Below are 23,509 nucleotides of genomic sequence, written 5' to 3' on the forward strand. Positions count from 1 at the left end.
GAATTCCACTGGAGAGGTTCTCGGGGGTTGGGCCTGAAAGTGGTATATGCTCTGCCTATTTTCTATTGGCCAAAACTCAATTACAAAGCTATACCTAAACACATAGGAGTCAGTTAAGTTGTGTGCACAATTTGGAAAGGAAATAAGTCTTAGTGAGCATACAGAGGTCTCTGCTACCTCACATCGTTATTGGGAAGATTAGAGGAAATAATGTATGTGTTATGCTTAGTACAGGGCATAGCATGTAAAGGTATTTAAACATCCTTTTTAAAGAATAGGAAAATTTAAATAATGTTTTGCTGAGTATAGATAATTCACTAAATTTCTATTCACGTGTCTTAACCTCCTTTTTGGAGAGGTATCAGTTTATTTTTGACTCCTGGTAATAATACTAATTAATATTTAAAATGATTCTTCTTGGTAAATTCTTTGTTTCTTTTTTTTTTTTTTTAGCATGGTGTTATTGCTACAGAAGATGAAGAATATTTTATTGAACCATTAAAGAATACCACAGAGGACTCCAAACATTTTAGTTATGAAAATGGCCATCCTCATGTTATTTACAAAAAGTCTACCCTTCAACAACGGCATCTATATGATCACTCTCATTGTGGGGTTTCGGGTGAGTGTGGGGCTTTTAGAAAGTATAGTCTTGTATTGCCACTTTCTTCTGGCACGTAAGATAAGATTAATAATAAAAGTAAATAGGAATTTGAGTAATTAGAATGATAATGTCCAGAGTCCTCTTAAAAGATGTCACCTATTGATAGTTTTAAGTCAATTTTAGAAGTTCTTAAGAAGTCCATAAAATACAAACCTATGTAAAATTTGATTTTTTTTTTTCTTTGAAGGGGAAACCTGATTTTATCCAGGTAATAGTTACAGCTTTCATGCACAGGTGTTCCATAGTACTCTGTGCTATTTGGTTTGCCTGATATTTTTATGCTAGTGATAGGAATCTAAACATTTGAATAAGACTTGAAGAGTCTTAAAGGTAGTATTCAAAGATAGTGTTAGTTAGAGTACTATAGAAATACATAATAGGGACAACAAACCTAGCCTTCAGTGGTCAAAGAAGACTTCAGGGAGGAAGTGACTTTTAAGCTGAGGGAGTAATGGGTAGAGTGTTCCATATAAAGGGAATAGCATTTACAAAGTTTCTGAAACAAAAGAGGGAATGTCAACTTCCAGGAACTGACAGTTCATATAACTGGATATTAGAGAAGGGGTGAGATTCATAGTGGTTGGGGGGGAGTGGTTGTGAGAGGTGAAACTGGACAGATAAGAAGTGGCCAAATCACAAAGGGCTTGTAAACCGCTTCGAGGAGTTTATCTTCAGTATACTGGAATCCCAGTGAAAGGTTTTATGCAGTAGAAATACATGATCAGATTTGGGTTTTATTTATTTATTTTTATTTTATTTTATTTATTTATTTTTTTTTGCGGTATGCGGGCCTCACCATTGTGGCCTCTCCCATTGTGGAGCACAGGCTCCGGACGCACAGGCCCAGCGGCCATGGCTCACAGGCCCAGCCGCTCCGCAGCATGTGGGATCCTCCCGGACTGGGGCACGAACCCGTGTCCCCTGCATCGGCAGGCAGACTCTCAACCACTGCGCCACCAGGGAAGCCCCAGATTTGGGTTTTAAAAAGATTACTCTGGCAACCATATGGAGACTGATTTAGGGAAGAGAAAGACTAGCGTAGGGGGTTAGGAGGCAGTTTAGTCTAAAGATTAGAAAGCTTAGAGAAATAGAGGATATAGCATAGCATAGTAGAAAGAACATGGGCTTTGGCATACTTGTGGACAAATTATCCAACCTCTCTGAGTACTCCTTTCAGCACACATTAGTTACTCAGTACAATGGTAGCTATCATTATTATTGGGGTGACTTTTTCTAGCATTTAAAGAACCACTATATTAAAAAAAAAAAGGAGTAGATTTATTCCATGTAGTTCTAGTAGCTGGAACTAGGAGCAGAATATTTCAGAAGGAGATTTCAGCTCAATACAGAGAAGAGCTCACCAACAAGTAAATTTAATAAAAAATAGAATGGGTTCAACAGGTAGATATGTAAAAATGGAATGGGTTGCCTTGTGAAGTAGTGAATGCATCACCCTCTTGTTTCTTCTCTGTATCCTTATAGGCTCTTTTACTTCTCCTTCAAGTACAAGTGTTCTTTGGAGTTCTCTCCTCAGCTGACTGTTCTCATTCTCCATACTCTCTTCTTGAGTAATCTCTGAGGCTTTTAATTATGGGAGGTTCTTGTTGGTCAAGAATAATTGGTACTAGGGGCCTCCCTGGTGGCGCAGTGGTTGAGAGTCCGCCTGCCGATGCAGGGGATACGGGTTCGTGCCCCGGTCTGGGAGGATCCCATATGCCGCGGAGCGGCTGGGCCCGTGAGCCATGGCCACTGAGCCTGCGCGTCTGGAGCCTGTGCTCCGCAACGGGAGAGGCCACAACAGTGAGAGGCCCACGTACCACAAAAAAAAAAAAAAAAAAAAAAAAAAAAAAAAAAAATTGCCATTGCATATTGCTCTTTTACCACCCAGAGATAACTGAATGTTCTTATAGTCTATTCATATAGATATTATTTTGTCTTTATACCTGCATTATCTACTTATGTATTTATTAAATAAATATTAATTTAGCATGCATATGCAAGACTTCTCAGTGCTGGGATGCAGCAACAAATAAAGCAGGAAAAGTCCTTACTCCAAGGGGCTTATATTCTAGTGAGGAAAGACAGTTAACTAAATAAGCATTTAAACAAACATAAATACATGGCCAACCCTCAAGAAGTAGTAAGTGAGTAATGAAAAATAAACCAGATCAGGGACTTCCCTGGTTGTCCAGTGGTTAAGAATCCGCCTTCCAATGCAGGGGACGCAGGTTCGATCCGTGGTCAGGGAACTAAGGTTCCACATGCCACGGGGCAACTAAGTCCTCGTGCTGCAACTACTGAGCCTGTGCGCTCTAGAGCCTGCACACTGCAGTGAAAGATCCCTCATGCTGCAACGAAGATCCCGCATGTCGCAACTAAGACCGGATGCAGCCAAATAAATACATAAATATTTAAAAAAGAAATAAAAATAAACCAAATCAATGAGATAATTTTGCATGGCTGTATATATTAAAGATATTTTGAGATTGATCAAAAACTCAAAATTATATTTCAGATGACAGAGATCTATGTACTTGGCTTTGGGGGAAAAGTTCTTTAATGTATATGTTTGTGGAGGAATGTTTTCTTTAACATTCAATACTCAATCCAGAATTAAACTGAGCAAAGCACATGTAATGAGTATCATTTGAACTACTAATCTCTATTTTGAAACAAAATAAAACAAGTCAGTTGTGTATTTTATTTTAGACTAAAAGAGATATTCATTACAGATCATTAAACTTAACGTTAAGCAGTCAGTTGACAATTATAAAATGTAGATATTGTTTTGTAATGATCTAATCATGCGGGAAAGATTTTAATCTTTAGAATGAAACTAAAGATGTTATCTTTTTAGATTTTATTCATTCAGTATGCATGTGTGTATATTACATATATTTATCAGACTACAAATCTTTTGAGTATAAGGATTATATCTTTTCATTTATGAATGTCCACCAAAGACACTGTATATATATATTTCTGATGGAGCAATAGCCAAGCAAACTAACAATTAAAAAGCTAAAAAGTTGAAAATTGTGAATATGATGATAACAGCAGCTACCTTATACTAAATCATATCAAATGAGAAACACTATTGCTAAGTGTTTATGTTAGCCAATCACGGTCTAATTCTTTATATAATACTTTAAATAAAAATAAGGAGAAATTGAATGAGAGTGAAAATTATCAAAATAATGTAAATTCTATCCTGTATTTAGACATTTAAGCTGTCCAGTCAGAGGAAGGAGAAGACTAGGCATGATTTGAATACATGAGTGGTTTCACGATCACAGAAAACTGAGCAAGAGTAATTGGAATAATGTTAATGCAGAAAAGATTTGGCTGTCTCATAACGATATTACCACAAACCCAATGGCTTAAGCAATACACTTTTATTATCTCACATTTTCTGTGGACCAGGAATCTGTGTATGTATAGGTTATTTATTTAACCTCAGCCAGGGCTGGGTTCTTATCCAGAGTCTTTACTGGGGAAGAATTCACTTCCTCACACCCATGGTTGTTGGCAGCATTCAGTTCCTTGCTGTCATAGGACTGAAAACTTTAGTTTCTGGCTGGTTGTTTGCCAGAGGCCACCTCTGGAATGTATAATGTACAATTCACCAACTTGGTTGTTTCCTTCCTCTAAGTCAGCAAGGAAATGACTTTAGTAAGATGCTACAATATTATGTAACATAGGTATGTAGTCATATACATGTAATCATGTATATCCCATCATCTTTCCTGTCTTCTGTTGGTTGGAAGCAAGTCACAGGTCCGGCTCATACTCAAGGGAGGAGATAAGGACACAGGAGGTTATGGGAGCCACCTGAAGAGTCTGTCTGCCACAGTGGTCATAGGGGAATACTCACTGGCTGTCTTGGGGATATGCTATTGAATTAAGAAGTAGTATATTTCTTCCTCTCTTGACCTTTAGGAATAAAGACACTCATTTAATTTATATGAGTTTCAAAAGTATTTGACTAATGCTTCTCGTGGTCATTTCCATCTCTTATTTCTTAAAATTTATAACTTCTCTCAAAGTAATTTTTAAAAGGGAAAGGCTGAAGAAAAACAGTATAGTGCCACTTTCTGTCAAGTAGATTATACAGATTACTCTAACTTTTCTTAACTAAATATTTCAGTAAGTGGCGGTTAGAAAGATTTCCTGTTCAATATAAGGATATGAAAGTGAGGTATACAGAGGACCTGTAGTTGCTCAAGTTTATTAAGTGAAGATGAATATAAATGAGGCAAGTGTTTACAAATGCCATAGTACTAAAAGGTTTCCTCTGTGCTGAAGGACCAAATATCTAGAAATCAAAGGATAAAGCTGCAATCCACATTGAAATGTGGTTTAAAGTGAGTCATGTCGGAATCATTGTCTTTCAACTCTCAGTCTAATGCCATTGACCTCTAGGTTTTGGAAAAGGAATACTTTGGGTACTTTGTCAGGATAAATAGTTGTAGAATACAAAATTAAATGAAAAAGATAATTCACAGCCTTTTAGATTTGAGATTTCTAGAGCAGTATAGAATTGCTCTATTAAGATAGTTTAATAAAAGCATCTTACTTTAAAATAAATGCTCAAAAAGCATTTTAGGAATAGATTTTTGCAACATTAATATTCTTCATCAGAACTGTCTTAGGCTGTTTAGAAAGTCAATGCTTTAGTTGCTTTTTAAACAACTTTAAATGATTTTTTAAAGTACATATTCTAAATTTAAAAGTATTATGACATAATCACTCACTGGAAAAATATGAAATGATTATTTGAAGATTCCTTTTTAAAGTAAACTATTAGATTTTGTTTTTGTTTTGTTTTCATGAGCAGTTGAATGTTATTAATTTTTTCAGGTAATATGTTTATTTTGAAAGATTTGAAGTTTAATTTTTTTCACTACTGCATTTCCTCATCCCCTTCCCTCACTTTGAAAAATCTTAGTTTGTTAGAGAATTTATGAGAAGTATGTCTACATGAAAACTCCATGAATAAATACGTTTAATTAGTGAACCTATGTGAACTAGATAATTGTTTTTATTGTAGACCTCCTAAGAAGTGGCAAACCTTGGTGGTTGAATGACACATCTGCTTTTCCTTCTTCACTACCAATTAATGGCATACATATCCACCAGAGACAGAAGAGATCAGTAAGCATTGAGCGGTTTGTGGAGACATTAGTAGTGGCAGACAAAATGATGGTGGGCTACCATGGCCGCAAAGACATTGAACATTACATTTTGAGTGTGATGAATATTGTAAGTTTGATCCCTCTATATAATTTTTAACCTAATAGTTTGTTGTGGTTTTTGACTAAGGTCATGGATTTTTATTGTGAAATAATGATTTTGAGAATTAACTCATCGAAAGAAAGAATCGATCTATTACTTTTTCAGTTCCATGGAAAATAAATTTAAAGGTGACCTTATTGTTCATTTAGATCAGCTCACCCTCTTAATTAATTACTATGTCGTAATTCACCTTTAGGAGACAATTTTTCTTGAAGTAGACTTGTATAACAAATCTTTTACCAAGGCATCTTGAGGGTAGAGTTCTAAGTGATATGGGATAAAAGAATCTTTTTATATAAGCAGTGGTTAAATGGATGAAAAATTGTTTTACCACTTTAAAAATAAAATCAAACAATCACCTTATGATTTTTGTCTGACTTTGTGTCTTTTCTTATTTTCTGGAGGTCAGGTTGCCAAACTTTACCGTGATTCCAGCCTAGGAAACGTTGTGAATATTATAGTGGCCCGTTTAATTGTTCTCACAGAAGATCAGGTAAGAATGAGTTAGTTTATAAATCTAAAGCTCTTAACAGACAGACTGTAGAATTATGTATTAAAGAATAATATATTTTATTATTGTTCCTCTTAGAAAGTTCTAGTTGACTATGACTTTCAGCTCTAAGCATTTAATATTTTAAGCAAATTTGAAAGAGTTTACAAGAATATACCTCTTATGTCATGTTAAAGCTATATGTATGTGTGTTAGCTATATGTTTCAGTATAAAGATGAGCATTTGCATGGCAGAACTTTTAACAGTCGTTTTGGTTGGTTTTGTAGGCTGATAATCACATATATTCACATTATCATTAAAGCTGGAACTGGAAAGAATGTCTGTTCAATAATACACTAAATTAATTCTAGGTCAAATATTACAGAGATAAAAATTGGCAAGAGGTTATTCCTAGAAACCACTACTTCTAATTATAGTCCCACTTTAGCCTTCAAAAGTTTTAACAACTGACCTTAGTAATTTGTTTGGAACATTTCTGGTATGCATGTTGTATTGCAGCCAAACTTGGAGATAAACCACCATGCAGACAAGTCCCTCGATAGCTTCTGTAAATGGCAGAAATCCATTCTCTCCCACCAAAGTGATGGAAACACCATTCCAGAAAATGGGATTGCCCACCACGATAATGCAGTTCTTATTACTAGGTATGGTTTGTTGCAAGTATTTTACCTTTGATTATTATGTTTGATATTGTAACTATATTTGGTTCTATCTAAAGCCTCATTCAGGTTATGAGTATAGAGAAAGCAAAATGGTAATTTATTATTCACCACTGAGGAAAAAATATACTGCAGTATTGTTGTGTTTGCATTAAATGAACCAAATAAGAGAAAAGATTTAGAGTTGACTTAGAAATTTAATATATATCTTTTCTTCTCCTAAGGTCTATTCATAAATTTTAACTGGAAGCACATATATGTTTTATTAATTGAACAAAATACATGCTAAAAGCAAGATTGAAAAGTATGAGAAAAATCTGTTTTAAACATAAAAATGGGTCATCACTCTTGGTTATAAAATATATTAATCAGTCTTACCTCCAAATTGTTAAAATGGAGGAGGACATCAGTGGTTACTCAGTTTACTTAGATGAATGTTTATTTAATTTAAAATATTTTAAGAGATATAAAGAAGCATATTTACTATACTATATGTTGAATAGCTTTTCTCTCAGGCAAAATTATTACTTGATTAACCCAGTGAGTTCATATATTTCTTTCCTGTTTTATAAAACTGTATTCAGATCCATTTTCTCCTTACTCTCCAACAAAAATTCTGTGAAGTAGATATTCTTATTATTTTTCCCATGTAAGAAATGAGGAGACCAGTTTGAAATATTTAAGTGAAAGAGCAGGGCTCAAGCCCTGGTGATCCTGTCTTCTTTGATTATACTTTGCTGTCTGTCTTAATTTTTTAATACTCTAATCATGGTTGGTTAGAACCATGCTTAAATCATTTCAAGATTATTGTCTTTAGATCTCTTATTAGTATTTAAAAATGAAAACAAGTAATAACAAATAAACAAGTAAAATGGAAGTATTATTCTATCTTGGCTAAGTGGATAATTTCTTTTAATTTGCAAGGCAGTATTTAACATATGCGTCATCTGTGGTGTGCCCATTGACTCCACATTAGACTCTGTGGAGGGGGAGTATAAACTATACAGGATCAGAATCTTGAGACCCAGTAAGATAATGTGAATTTAGCTTTTTAAAAAATGTTCCTGTTAACTAAGTTGTAGAGTTAAAGTTTCTGAGTTCATTTATTTTTTTACAGTTACACTTATTTTAATTGACTTCATCTACCTCACATTGTAAACCAAAAAACTTTGATTATGATATGCTTGCTGAATAAAACCAACATTTTAAGGTTCTATATTCATATGTGTTGACACGTCAGTCTGATAAGTTCTGCAATTCCTCAGGTCTTGTGGTCTGGAATGGTTTCCAAATATATTTGAGGAGTTAAAAATATACTAGGAATTGTGCAAATATAGAAACTTTTGTGTAAAAATATATATGATATGATTAGTTTCAATGAAATTACTAGAGGAAAATATCTGTTATATATGTTTAACAGAATGATCACAGATATTTGCATTGGCATCTGTACTTATACTTATAAAACTCTACCTCTCCGCAAAAAAGGCAATGCCCAGTGGGCTCTTGATACTTCACATTTGTATTATTGTATCTGCATTGGATTTTTAACTTTTTTTTTTTAAACCAATTTATTTATTTATTTGGCTGCCCTGCACCATGCCGCGCAGTTTGCGGGATCTTAGTTCCCTGACCAGGGGTTGAACCCAGGCCCCCCTTCAGTGAAAGTGCCAAGTCCTAACCACTGGACTACCAGGGAATTCCCGGATTTTTAACTTTTGCATCAAATGACAGGAGTTATACTAAGAGTGCACATTTATAAGTATTTGAGTAGGGAAATACATCTGGGCAGTTAGCCACCCTTTCTTTGTACTGGCTACAGCATTCAACTGTCTGACTTGTTACTCTGAGTTGGCCCAGATATTTTTCTGATCCTCTGCAGAGCTCTTCTTTGCTTCTGTAAGCTACTTTGATTGCCTGTTTGATGTCTGAGATTTGAACACAAAATTTTCTTTTGAAACTTTTCTCCTGATGTTCAGATAGCACTAGAAATTATCTCAGGATTTAAAGAACAATACTACAAAAACTTCATACCTCATATCATTTTAGATCAGTTATGTAATGGAGGTTAGAAAAAATGCCCTTTGGGACAGTATAGAATGCCTTTTTGAATTGTTATTGAAGTCTCAAATTAACTTTTAGCTTACTTAAAAGTCTACAATTATCTTTGAATTATTAGGGCCACAGAGTGACTTACCTAAATGAGATGACTATCTGAGTATTATCTCTAATATTTAAGTTTTTATTGGTTGGGGGTTTTACCAGTTCTTGACTCTCCCTTATATATTTTGGATTTGTGAAATTGAACATATGTTTAAATCACAGTGCAACTTTTAGTAAAAATAATTATGAGCATTCCATAGATAATTCTATATTAACTTTGAAAATTGCTTCATGTAACTCACTTATTAACATGTTCAGGGTTGTGACTCCACAATTTAGAGGTAAGATCATGATTTATGTTTGCTCGAAATGTCAGCTCACTAGGGAGAATATATAATGTGTTTATCAAGAATTCCAGAGAAAATTTGATGGATATGTTTATCTATACTAGGCCAAATTTTGTCCTAGGGATTTAAATGTTTTAAGCAGAAAACCATTTGGAACCTAGTTACTTAGGTAATCATAGTTACTTTTGAAAAAAAGTATAAAAGCTCAAAATGTTATCTCCTCTTAGCAAATGATATTTTATTGTTTTATTTTATTGATATAATTTTAAAACAAACTGCTGTACAAAGATATCAGATCACCATAACTAGACAGAAAGAAAATAAAGAAGATTTAAAAATAAAATTTTGTTGTTTTATCTTGTATCAAAAGTATTGAATTAACACAAAAGAGCATATTAAAAATGATTAATATATACATATATTTAAAATTTTTTATATACATTTATGTTTATTTTTATGTGTAAGTATATATGTATATATAATATATAGTGAAATCTGTTATATATCAGCTAGCTTTATCTAACCTTTTTTTAAAAAACTGAGGCTGGGAATTCCCTGGTGGTCCAGTGTTTAGGACTCTGTGCTTTCACTATGAGGGCCCGGGTTCAGTCCCTGGTCAGGGAACTAAGATCCCACAAGCTGTGAGGTGCCGACAAAAAAAATTAAAATTAAAACCAAAAAAAACCCTGAGGTATAATTGACAAACAAAATTGTGTATATTTAAAGTGTACAGTGTGATGATTTGATGTACATATACATTGTGAGCTGATTGCTGTAATCAAGTTAATTAACATATCCATCTCATAGTTATCTTTTTTTTTCTTTTTTTGGATGAGAATGCTTAAGATCTACTCTCAACAAATTTCAAGTATACATATAGCATTATGTGTAGTCACCATGCTGTACCTTAGATCCTCAGAATTTATTCATTTTATAGCTAAAAGTTTGTGCCCTTTGACTAATGTCTCCCCATTTACTCTACCCCCCCCACCCCCAACTCTGGGCAACTCCCATTCTATCCTTGGTTTCTATGAGTTCAACTTTTTTTTTTTTAAAGAGTCCACATGTAACTGAGATCAAACAGTATTTATCTTTCTCTACCTGGCTTGTTTCACATAGCAAAATGCCCTACAGGTTTATCCACATTGTCACAGATGACAAGATTTCTTTCTTTTTTATGACTGACTAATATTCCAGTGTATATGTGTGTGTGTGTGTGTGTGTGTGTGTGTGTGTGTATTTCACCTTTTCTTTATCTGTTCATCTGTTAATGGTCACTTAGGTTGTCTCCATATCTTGACTATTGTGAATAATGCCCCAGTGAATGTGGAGTACAGATACCTCTTCAAGATACTAATTTACTAATTTCACTTCCTTTGGGTATATTCCCAGAAGTGGGTTGGGTCATATAGTAGCTCTATTTAAAATTTTTAGGGAACCTCTATACTGTCTTCCATAATGGCTGTACCAATTTACATTCCCACCAACAGTGTACAAGCGTTCCCTTTTCTTCATATCCTCAATACATTTGTCATCTCTTATCTTTTTGATAATAGACATCCTAATAGGTTTGAAGTGATATCTCATTGTGGTTTTGATTTGCATTTCCCTGATGATTGGTGACGTTGAGCACCTTTTCATGTGCCTGTTGGCCATTTTTGTTACCTCTGGAAAAATGTCTGTTTAAATCCTTTGCCTATTTTTTTTTTTGCTTTATAACAATTTTAATCAGTTATACATATACATATGTTTCCATATCCCCTCCCTTTTGCGTCTCCCTCCCACCCTCCCTATCCCACCCCTCCAGGCGGTCACAAAGCACTGAGATGATCTCCCTGTGCTATGCGGCTGCTTCCCACTAGCTATCTACCTTATGTTTGGTAGTGTATATATGTCCATGCCGCTCTTTCACTTTGTCACAGCTTACCCTTCCCCCTCCCCATATCCTCAAGTCCATTCTCTAGTAGGTCTGTGTCTTTATTCCTGTCTTACCCCTATGTTCTTCATGACATTTTTTTTTCTTAAATTCCATATATATGTGTCAGCATACAGTATTTGTCTTTCTCTTTCTGAGTTACTTCACTCTGTATGACAGGCTCTAGTTCCATCCACCTCATTACAAATAGCTCAATTTCATTTCTTTTTATGGCTGAGTAATATTCCATTGTATATATGTGCCACATCTTCTTTACCCATACATCCGATGATGGGCACTTAGGTTCTTTCCATCTCCGGGCTATTGTAAATAGGGCTGCTATGAACATTTTGGTACATGACTCTTTTTGAATTATGGTTTTCTCAGGGTATATGCCCAGTAGTGGGATTGCTGGGTCATATGGTAGTTCTATTTGTAGTTTTTTAAGGAACCTCCATACTGTTCTCCATAGCGGCTGTACCAATTCACATTCCCACCAGCAGTGCAAGAGTGTTCCCTTTTCTCCACACCCTCTCCAGCATTTATTGTTTCTAGATTTTTTGATGATGGCCATTCTGACTGGTGTGAGATGATATCTCATTGTAGTTTTGATTTGCATTTCTCTAATGAGTAAAGATGTTGAGCATCCTTTCATGTGTTTGTTGGCAGTCTGTATATCTTCTGTGGAGAAATGTCTATTTAGGTCTTCTGCCCATTTTTGGATTGGGTTGTTTGTTTTTTTGTTATTGAGCTGCATGAGCTGCTTATAAATTTTGGAGATTAATCCTTTGTCAGTTGCTTCATTTGCAAATATTTTCTCCCATTCTGAGGGTTGTCTTTTGGTCTTGTTTATGGTTTCCTTTGCTGTGCAAAAGCTTTGAAGTTTCATTAGGTCCCATGTGTTTATTTTTGTCTTTATTTCCATTTCTCTAGGAGGTGGGTCAAAAAGGATCTTGCTGTGATTTATGTCATAGAGTGTTCTGCCTATGTTTTCCTCTAAGAGTTTGATAGTGTCTGGCCTTACATTTAGGTCTTTAATCCATTTTGAGCTTATTTTTGTGTATGGTGTTAGGGAGTGATCTAATCTCATACTTTTACATGTCCCTATCCAGTTTTCCCAGCACCACTTATTGAAGAGACTGTCCTTTCTCCACTGTACATTCCTGCCTCCTTTATCAAAGATAAGGTGACCATATGTGCGTGGGTTTATCTCTGGGCTTTCTATCCTGTTCCATTGATCTATCTTTCTGTTTTTGTGCCAGGACCATACTGTCTTGATTACTGTAGCTTTGTAGTATAGTCTGAAGTCAGGGAGCCTGATTCCTCCAGCTCCATTTTTCGTTCTCAAGATTGCTTTGGCTATTCGGGGTCTTTTGTGTTTCCATACAAATTGTGAAATTTTTTGTTCTAGTTCTGTGAAAAATGCCAGTGGTAGTTTGGTAGGGATTGCATTGAATCTGTAGATTGCTTTGGGTAGTAGAGTCATTTTCACAATGTTGATTCTTCCAATCCAAGAACATGGTACATCTCTCCATCTATTTGTATCATCTTTAATTTCTTTCATCAGTGTCTTATAATTTTCTGCATACAGGTCTTTTGTCTCCTTAGGTAGGTTTATTCCTAGATATTTTATTCTTTTTGTTGCAATGGTAAATGGGAGTATTTCCTTGATTTCACTTTCAGATTTTTCATCATTAGTATATAGGAATACCAGAGATTTCTGTGCATTAATTTTGTATCCTGCTACTTTACCAAATTCATTGATTAGCTCTAGTAGTTTTCTGGTAGCATCTTTAGGATTCTCTATGTATAGTATCATGTCATCTGCAAACAGTGACAGCTTTACTTCTTCTTTTCCGATTTGGATTCCTTTTATTTCCTTTTCTTCTCTGATTGCTGTGGCTAAAACTTCCAAAACTAGGTTGAATAAGAGTGGTGAGAGTGCACAACCTTGTCTTGTTCCTGATCTTAGTGGAAATGGTTTCAGTTTTTCACCATTGAGGACGATGCCGGCTGTGGGTTTGTCATATATGGCCTTTATTATGTTGAGGAAAGTTCCCTCTATGCCTACTTTCTGCAGGGTTTTTATCATAAATGGGTGTTGAATTTTGTCGAAAGCTTTCTCTGCATCTATTGAGATGATCATATGGTTTTTCTCCTTCAATTTGTTAATATGGTGTATCACGTTGATTGATTTGCGTATATTGAAGAATCCTTGCATTCCTGGAATAAACCCCACTTGATCATGGTGTATGATCCTTTTAATGTGCTGTTGGATTCTGTTTGCTAGTATTTTGTTGAGGATTTTTGCATCTATGTTCATCAGTGATATTGGCCTGTAATTTTCTTTCTTTGTGACATCCTTGCCTGGTTTTGGTATCAAGGTGATGGTAGCCTTGTAGAGTGAGTTTGGGAGTGTTCCTTCCTCTGATATTGTTTGGAAGAGTGTGAGGAGGATGGGTGTTAGCTCTTCTCTAAATGTTTGATAGAATTCGCCTGTGAAGCCATCTGGTCCTGGGCTTTTGTTTGTTGGAAGATTTTTTATCACAGTTTCAATTTCAGTGCTTGTGATTGGTCTATTCATATGTTCTATTTCTTCCTGAGTCAGTCATGGCAGGTTGTGCATTTCTAAAAATTTGTCCATTTCTTCCAGGTTGTCCATTTTATTGGCATAGAGTTGCTTATAGTAATCTCTCATGATCTTTTGTATTTCTGCAGTGTCAGTTGTTACTTCTCCTTTTTCATTTCTAATTCTATTGATTTGAGTCTTCTCCCTTCTTTTCTTGATGAGTCTGGCTAATGGTTTATCAATTTTGTTTATCTTCTCAAAGAACCAGCTTTTAGTTTGGTTGATCTTTCCTATCGTTTCCTTCATTTCTTTTTATTTCTGATCTGATCTTTATGATTTCTTTCCTTCTGCTAACTTTGGGGGTTTTTTGTTCTTCTTTCTCTAATTGCTTTAGGTGCAGGGTCAGGTTGTTTACTCGAAATGTTTCCTGTTTCTTAAGGTGGGATTGTATTGCTATAAACTTCCCCCTTAGAACTGCTTTTGCTGCGTCCCATAGGTTTTGGGTCGTCGGGTCTCCACTGTCATTTGTTTCTAGGTATTTTTTAATTTCCTCTTTGATTTCTTCAGTGATCACTTCGTTATTGAGTAGTGTATTGTTTAGCCTCCATGTGTTTGTATTTTTTACAGATCTTTTCCTGTAATTGATGTCTAGTCTCATAGCATTGTGGTCAGAAAAGATATTTGATACAATTTCAATTTTCTTAAATTTACCAAGGCTTGATTTGTGACCCAAGATATGATCTATCCTGGAGAATGTTCCATGAGCACTTGAGAAAAATGTGTATTCTGTTGGTTTTGGATGGAATGTCCTATAAATATCAATTAAGTCCATCTTGTTTAATGTATCATTTAAAGCTTGTGTTTCCTTATTTATTTTCATTTTGGATGATCTGTCCATTGGTGAAAGTGGGGTGTTAAAGTCCCCTACTATGAGTGTGTTACTGTCGATTTCCCCTTTTATGGCTGTTAGTATTTGCCTTATGTATTGAGGTGCTCCTATGTTGGGTGCATAAATATTTACAATTGTTATATCTTCTTCTTGGATCGATCCCTTGATCATTATGTAGTGTCCTTCTTTGTCTCTTCTAATAGTCTTTATTTTAAAGTCTATTTTGTCTGATATAAGAATTGCTACTCCAGCTTTCTTTTGATTTCCATTTGCATGGAATATCTTTTTCCATCCCCTTACTTTCAATCTGTATGTGTCTCTAGGTCTGAAGTGGGTCTCTTGTAGACAGCATATATATGGGTCTTGTTTTTGTATCCATTCAGCCACTCTGTGTCCTTTGGTGGAAGCATTTAGTCCATTTACATTTAAGGTAATTATCAATATGTATGTTCCTATTCCCATTTTCTTAATTGTTTTGGGTTCATTATTGTAGGTCTTTTACTTCTGTTGTGTTTCTTGCCTAGAGAAGTTCCTTTAGCATTTGTTGTAAAGCTGGTTTGGTGGTGCTGAACTCTCTCAGCTTTTGCTTGTCTGTAAAGGTTTTAATTTCTCCATCAAATCTGAATGAGATCCTTGCTGGGTAGAGTAATCTTGGTTGCAGGTTTTTCTCCTTCATCACTTTAGTTATGTCCTGCCACTCCCTTCTGGCTTGTAGAGTTTCTGCTGAGAGATCAGCTGTTATCCTGATGGGGATTCCCTTGTGTGTTATTTGTTGTTTTTGCCTTGCTGCTTTTAATATGATTTCTTTGTGTTTAATTTTTGATAGTTTGATTAATATGTGTCTTGGCGTATTTCTCCTTGGATTTATTCTGTATGGGACTCTCTGTGCCTCCTGGACTTGATTAACTATTTCCTTCCCCATATTAGGGAAGTTTTCAACTATACTCTCTTCAAATATTTTCTCAGTCCCTTTCTTTTTCTCTTCTTCTTCTGGAACCCCTATAATTCGAATGTTGGTGTGTTTAATGTTGTCCCAGAGGTCTCTGAGACTGTCCTCTGTTCTTTTCATTCTTTTTTCTTTATTTTGCTCTGCAGCAGTTATTTCCACTATTTTATCTTCCACCTCACTTATCCGTTCTTCTGCCTCAGTTATTCTGCTATTGATCCCATCTAGAGTATTTTTTATTTCATGTATTGTGTTTTTAATCGATGCTTGATTCATCTTTAGTTCTTGTAGGTCCCTGTTAACTAACTGTTTCTTGCATTTTGTCTATTCTATTTCCAAGATTTTGGATCTTGGAAATAGAATCTTGGATCATCTTTACCATCATTATTCTGAATTCTTTTTCAGGTAGACTGCCTATTACCTCTTCATTTGTTAGGTCTGGTGGGGTTTTATCTTGCTCCTTCTCCTGCTGCGTGTTTTTCTTTCTTCTCATTTTGCTTATGTTACTGTGTTTGGGGTCTCCTTTTTGCAGGCTGCAGGTTCGTAGTTCCCGTTGTTTTTGGTGTCTGTCCCCAGTGGGTAAGGTTGGTTTAGTGGGTTGTGTAGGCTTCCTGGTGGAGGGGACTTGTGCGTGTGTTGTGGTGGATGAGGCTGGATCTTGTCTTTCTGGTGGGCAGATCCACGTCTGGTGGTGTGTTTTGGGGTGTCTGCGGACTTTTTATGATTTTCGGCCACCTCTCTGCTAATGGGTGGCGTTGTGTTCCTGTCTTGCTAGTTGTTTGGCATAGGGTGTCCAGCACTGTAGCTTGCTGTTCGTTGAGTGAAGCTGGGTGCTGGTGTTGAGATGGAGATATCTGGAAGATTTTCGCCGTTTGATATTATGTGGAGCTGGGAGGTCTCTTGTGGACCAGTGTCCTGAAGTTGGCTCTCCCACCTCAGAGGCACAGCACTGACTCCTGGCTCCTCAATTTGGGATGATTCATTGTCTATTCATGTATTCCACAGATGCAGGGTACATCAAGTTGATTGTGGAGCTTTAATCCGCTGCTTCTGAGGCTGCTGGGAGAGATTTCCCTTTCTCTTCTTTGTTCTCACAGCTCCTGGGTCTCAGCTTTGGATTTGGCCCCGCCTCTGCGTGTAGGTCGCCGGAGGGCGTCTGTTCTTCGCTCAGACAGGACAGGGTTAAAGGAGCAGCCTCTTCGGGGACTCTGGGTCACTCAGGCCGGGCGGGAGGGAGGGGCACGGAGTGCGGAGCGAGCCTTCAGCGGCAGAGGCCGGCGTGACGTTGCACCAGCCCGAGGCGCGCCGTGCGTTCTCCCAGGGAAGCCGCCCCTGGATCCCGGTACCCCGGCAGTGGTGGGCTGCACAGGCTCCCGGAAGGGCGGTGTGGACAGTGACCTGCGCTCGCACACAGGCTTCTTGGCGGCGGCACCAGCAGCCCCAGCGTCCCACGCCCGTCACTGGGCTCCGCGCTTTCAGTCGCGACTCGCGCCCGTCTGTGGAGCTACTTTAAGCAGCGTTCTTAATCCCCTTTCCTCGCGCACCAGGAAACCAAGAGGGAAGAAAAAGTCTCTTGCCTCTTCGGCAGCTCCAGAGTTTTCCAGGACTCCCTCCCGGCTAGCTGTGGCACATTAGCCCCCTTCAGGCTGGGTTCTCGCCGCCAGTCCCAGTCCTCTCCCTGCTCTCTGACCGAAGCCCGAGCCTCAGCTTGCAGCGCCGCATGCCCCGGCGGGCGAGCAGACAAGCCTCCTGGGCTGGTGAGTGCCCCTCGGAACCGATCCTCTGTGTGGGGATCTCTCCGCTTTGCCCTACCCAGGTATGTGGGGAGTTTCTTGCCTTTTGGGAGGTCTGGGGTCTTCTGCCAGCGTTCAGTAGGTGTTCTGTAGGAGTTGTCCCACGTGTAGCTGTATTTCTGGAGTATCCGTGGGGAGGAAGGTGATCTCCGCGTCTTACTCTTCCGCCATCTTACCCGGAAGTCTGGTTTGCCCATTTTTAAATTGGAATTTTTTGTTGTTGTTCTTGGGTTGTATAATTTTTATATATTTTAGGTATTAATCCCTTATCAAATATATGGTTTGCACATATTTTCTACCATTCCTTATACTGCCTTTTCATTTTGTTGATTGTTTCCTATACCATGCAGGAGCTTTTCAGTTTGATGTAGTCCCACTTGTTTATATTTGTTTTGTTGCCTGTGCTTTTGGTGTCATATTTAAAAAATAATTGCTTCGACCAATGTCAAGAAGGTTTTCATCTATGCTTTGTTCTAGGAGTTTTAGTTTCAGGTCCTACATTTAAGTTTTTAATCAATTTGAGTTTATTTTTGTGATTTGTGTGATATAAGGTTCTGATTTCATTTTTTTGGAATATGGATATCCAGTTTTCCCAACATCATCTATTTCAGAGACTATCCTTTCCCCCCATTGTATGTTCTTGATGCCCTTGTCAAAGATTAGTTGGTCATATATGCATGGGTTTATTTTTGGGCTGTTGATTCTGTTCCACTGGTTTATGTATCTGATGTTATGCCAGTACCATACTATTTTGATTACTTTAGCTTTATAATATAGTTTGACATGAGGATGTGTGATGACACCAGCTTTGTTCTTCTTTCTCAAGATTGCTTTGTCTATTTGAGATCTTTTGTGGTTCCATATGAATTTTAGGATTTTTTTTCTATTTCTGTGAAAAATGTCATTGGAATTTTAATAGGAATTTCATTGCATCTGTAGATTGCTTTGGGTAGTATGGATATTTTAACAACATTAATTCTTCTAGTCCAAGAACAAGCAGTACCTTTCCATTTAGGTGTTTTGTCTTCAATTTTTTTCATCAATATCTTATAGTTTCCAGTATAGATCTTTCGCCTCTTGGTTAAATTTATACCTAAGTATTTAATTGTTTTTGATGCTATTGTAAATGGGATTGCTTTTAGATAGTTCATTGTTAGTGTATCAAAATGCAGCTGGTTTTTGCATGTTGATTTTGTATGCTACAACTTTAGTAAATTCATTTATTAGTTCTAACAGTTTTTTGGTAGGGTTGTTAGGTTTTTTTTGTATATAAGATTATGTCATCTGCAAACAGAGAATTTTACTTCTTCCTTTCTAATTTGGATACATTTTGTTTCCTTTTCTTGCCTAATTGCTCTGGCTAGGACTTCCAGTACTATGTTGAATAAAAGTGGAAAGAGTGGGCATCCTTGTCTTGTTCCTAATATTAGAGGAAAAGTTTTTAGACTTTTAACATTGAGTATAATGTTAGCTGTGGGCTCGTCATATATGGCCTTTGTTTTGTTGAGGTGTATTCCATCTATTCCTAATTTGTTGAGTTTTTATTATGAACAGCTGTTGAGTTTTGTCAAATACTTTTTCTGCAGCTATTGAGATGATCATATGATTTTTATCCTTTATTCTGTTCATGTGGTGTATCACATTTTTTGAATTGTGAATGTAGAACCATCCTTGCATCCTAGGGATGAATCCTACTTCATTGTGTATGATCCTTTCAAAACTCTGCTGCATTTGGTTTGCTAGTATTTTGTTTAGGACTTTTGCATCTATGTTCACCAGGGATATTGGCCTGTAATTTTGTTTCTTGTAGTATCCTTATTTGGCTTTGGTATCAAAGTAATGCTGGCCTCTTAAAATGACTTTGGAAATGTTCATTTCTCTTCAATATTTGGGAAGAGTTTAAGAAGGATTGGTATTATTCCTCTTTAAATGTTCTGTAGACGTCACCAGTGAAGCCATCTAGTACTGGACTTCCTTTATTGGGAGATTTTTGATTACTGATTAAATCTCCTTACTCATCATAGGTCTATGTATTTTTTTTATTTCTTCATGATTCAGTTGATAGGTTGTATCTTTCTAATAGTTTATCCATTTCTTCTAGGTTATCCCATTTGTTGGTATATAATTCTTGGCTGTAACCTCTTATGATCCTTTGTATTTATGTGGTATCAGTTTTAATGTCTCCTCTTTCATTACTCATTTTACTTATTTCAGTCTTCTCTCTTTTTTTCTTAGTTTAGCTAAAGGTTTGTCAATTTTGTTTTTTTTTTTTTTGGAAAACCAGCTCTTAGTTTTCTTGATCTTTTCTATTGGTTTTCTAACCTCTATTTCATTTATTTCTGTTCTGACCTTCGTTATTTCCTTCCTTCCACTAACTTTGGGCTTAGTTTGTTCTTCTTTTTCTATTTTCTGTAAGTTGTAAAGTTAGGTTGTTTGTCTGAGATATTTCCTTTTTCTAATATAGTCATTTATTGCTGCAAACTTCCCTCATAGATACACTTTTGCTGAATCCCATGAGTTTTGGTACATTGTTTTCCCATTTTTGTTTGTGTCAAGATAGTTTTTGATTATTCTTTTGATTTCTTCTTTGGTACATTGTTGGTTCAGCAGTGTGTGTTTTTAAATTTCCATGTATTTCCTGCTTTTTTCCTGTTGTTGGTTTCTAGTTTCATACCATTGTGTTCATGATTTTAATCTCAAATTTGTTGACAATTGTTTTGTGACCTATTATATGATCTAGCCTGGAGAATGTTCCTGATATGCTGGAGAAGAATGTGTATTCTGCTTCTGTTGCATGCAGTGTTCTGTACATGTCTGTTATGTTTGTTTGGTCTAAAATATAGTTCAAGTCCAACATTTTCTTATTGATTTTCTGTCTGAGTGATCTGTATGTCCATTGTTGAAAGTGAGGTATTGAAGTTCCCTACTGTTATTGTATTGCTGCCTATTTCTGCCTTCTGATCTTCTGGTATTTGCTTAATATGTTAAGGTGCTCTGATTTTGGAGTACATATATATTTACAATTGTTGTATACTCTTGATGAATTGATCCCTTTATCATTATATCATGACCTTCTTCATCTCTTTTGCAGCTTTTGACTTAAAGTCTATTTTGTCTGATATGAGTTTAGCTACCCCTTTTCTATTTTGGTTTCCAATTGCATGAAATATCTTTTATATGTTTTTCCATCCCTTCACTTTCAGTCTATATGTATCCTTAAAGCTGAAGCATTTCTAGCTCTGGAGAAGGCCCAGTAGTGTAGTCTTCATGCAGCTTCATCAGCTGAGGTTAGCATTGATGAAGATTGCAGGGGTCCCCAATGGCCAAGGCTGCTTTTGTCTGCAGCAGCAGCAAAGGCTGCTGGAGACCATCTGATCTCTTTTTCTCACATAGGTCATGGTGCAGGGGATTTCTCTTGGTGCTGGGTCCAGCTTGGAAGAGCTTACACCAGTGCTGGTGTCTGATGTGTGGGCACCTGTGGAGCAGTCATGGAGCTGGGGACTGGAGTGCTAGTGCTTGCAGAGTGACAGCAGCTCTTGGGTTGGTGTGCTGGCTGTACCACAGCAGCAATGATGTATGAGTTGCAAGTATGTGTGAAGTGGCCATGAAGACGGAGTCTGAAGCATGAGTACATAGAGAGCAACAGTGGCACTTGGGTCCAGGCGCTGGCTAGCTTAAAGTGTGTGGAACAGAGACAGGGGTGGAGTCTGGAGCATGGACGCCACAGAATGACCCTAGATTGGGGCTCTGGAGTGTGGGAACAGGTGGAGCAGCTATGACTCTGGAGTCTGGGATGTGCTCAGGGTTGGGGAGTGCTGGAAGTTCTTTGCCTAGGCCGGCACAACAGCAGCTCCTTCTTGGGGTGGACACAGTGACATCTCCTTCCCCAGAATCTGTGGCAGCAATAGCTTTTGGCCACCTTGGTGGTAAAAACTGCCAGTATCCTCTGGAGCAGGCTGCTGGGGCTTATGAAAACCAGCATTACAGTGTCTTTCACTGTGAAAGCTTTGGCGAGTCCACAGCTGTTGTCAAGGCTCTTGAGGCTTGTGGCTGATAGTTCCCACCCTTCCTCTTTGTTCCTAGTTGCCTAATTTAGACATCTCCACTAAGCTGATCTCCCCAGTGATCCTTTCTATGCAGTTATTCTCCATTTTTTGCCCTACTATGTTACTGTAGGTTCTTAATTGTACTGTTGAGCCGTCCCAGGGCTACTTTCATTTGTGGATTGCTATCTAATTTTTGTTTTCTGTTGGGTGATGAAGGTTGATATCTTCTACTTTACCACCTTGCTGACATCGCTCTCCTAGCTTTATTAAATCTTAACATTTTTGCCACATCATAGAGCAATTTCATGTCACTTTCTAAAGTGATATACTTTTTTAAAAATAAAATTATTTATTTATTTTGGCTACGCTGGGTCTCCGTTGCTGCATGCCTGCTTTCTCTAGTTGCATTGAGCGGGGGCTACTCTTTGTTACAGTGTGCAGGCTTCTCACTGCAGTAGCTTCTCTCATTGTGGAACACGGGCTCTAGGCACACGGGCTTCAGTAGTTGTGGCACGTGGGCTTTAGTAGTTGTGGCTTGCGGGCTCTAGAGCATAGGCTCAGTAGTTGTGGCACATGGGCTTAGTTGCTCCATGGCATGTGGAATCTTCCTGGCCCAGGGCTTGAACCTGTGTCCCCTGCATTTGCAGGCAGATTCTTAACCACTCCACCACCAGGGAAGCCCTAAAGTGATACACTTTAGAAACAATGGTTGCTTTTCTATAGTGTATAAACTATACCTGACATTTTAGTTCTGAATACCAGAGTTAGTGCTATAATGTATACATTTGTCGAAATATGACCATATAATGCTTTATTGAATAATGGTGCTTTATTGAAACTGATCTTCCATTTTTGTAATCTGTTTTTAGTTAAAATATCAGTAGTAGTAACTTACATTACTTGTTTCTAGAGTCTAGATCTATTAGGATTATCTGACAATTATTAGTGCTCATCTAAATCAACTTGACATTTATTAACTTTTAAAATAATGGACAATGACACTCTATAATTAGGTCAAGAAATGATTAATAGTTTGTACTTGATGCTCTAGAAACAGAATTTAAGAAGATAAAACAGAACTTAAATTCTGTAATCTACTTTTTGTCTCTATAGCTTTCCTTATTTTTAGACTTTTTGTATGAATGGAATCATACAATATACAGTCTTTTGTGACTGGCTTCTTTTACTTTGCATAGTGTTTTCAAGATTCATCCATGTTGTAGAACATACAAGGACGTCTTTCCTCTTATTAGCCTAAATTCTTGAAAATTCAAGATAAGATCTTTTAAGAGTGTCTCTGTTAATAGGCTATTCTTCAAAAAATGTGCTTTCTTTTCAATTTTTCATTAATGAAATGCATAGGACATATAAATGCAACTCAATGTACAGATGCAAAAATTGCACACCTAGTGACAGACATAATTTAGTCTTTAATTAAAATGAACATATTTATCCTCTTACGGGATCATGAGTATTTGCTTTGATGCTGCTAGATTTTAAAGGGATTAGAATTTCCAAAGTCAACTAATGTTTTCAGGTAGGAAATTAAAAATAGCTATAAAAATCATTTCTTGCTAAAACTTGGCCTGTAATGTGTGAATTTAAACAAGTTTAAAAAAAATTTTTAAAGAATATTTCAGAGTTATATACTGACTTTATGATTATATATTACAAACAGAGGAAAAGGAAATTAAGTGGTATCTTAATATTTATTTGATATTCATTTATGGATTTTTTTTAATCCTTAAGGAAATGCCAGTTAAATTTTTTA

At 36.7% G+C, this 23,509-nt stretch overlaps 1 protein-coding gene across 12 annotated transcripts in view; it reads left to right on the forward strand.

Annotated features, from left to right (window-relative positions):
* Positions 1-23,509, forward strand: part of ADAMTS6 (ADAM metallopeptidase with thrombospondin type 1 motif 6) — a 290,570-nt gene that overhangs the window by 25,251 nt on the left and 241,810 nt on the right. For all 12 annotated transcript variants that reach the window (XR_014294256.1, XR_014294257.1, XM_082623510.1 and 9 more), the window contains 4 exons: positions 454-622; positions 5,715-5,926; positions 6,369-6,452; positions 6,970-7,115. Coding sequence is in view for 10 of the 12 variants with exons in the window: in XM_082623510.1 (XP_082479636.1) it covers positions 454-622; positions 5,715-5,926; positions 6,369-6,452; positions 6,970-7,115 (611 nt within the window). In the remaining 2 variants the exon portion in view is untranslated. The remainder of the gene's footprint in view (positions 1-453; positions 623-5,714; positions 5,927-6,368; positions 6,453-6,969; positions 7,116-23,509) is intronic.

This window comes from Mesoplodon mirus, assembly GCF_964341445.2.
Source record: "Mesoplodon mirus genome assembly, chromosome: 5".
Classification (NCBI taxonomy): domain Eukaryota; kingdom Metazoa; phylum Chordata; class Mammalia; order Artiodactyla; family Ziphiidae; genus Mesoplodon; species Mesoplodon mirus.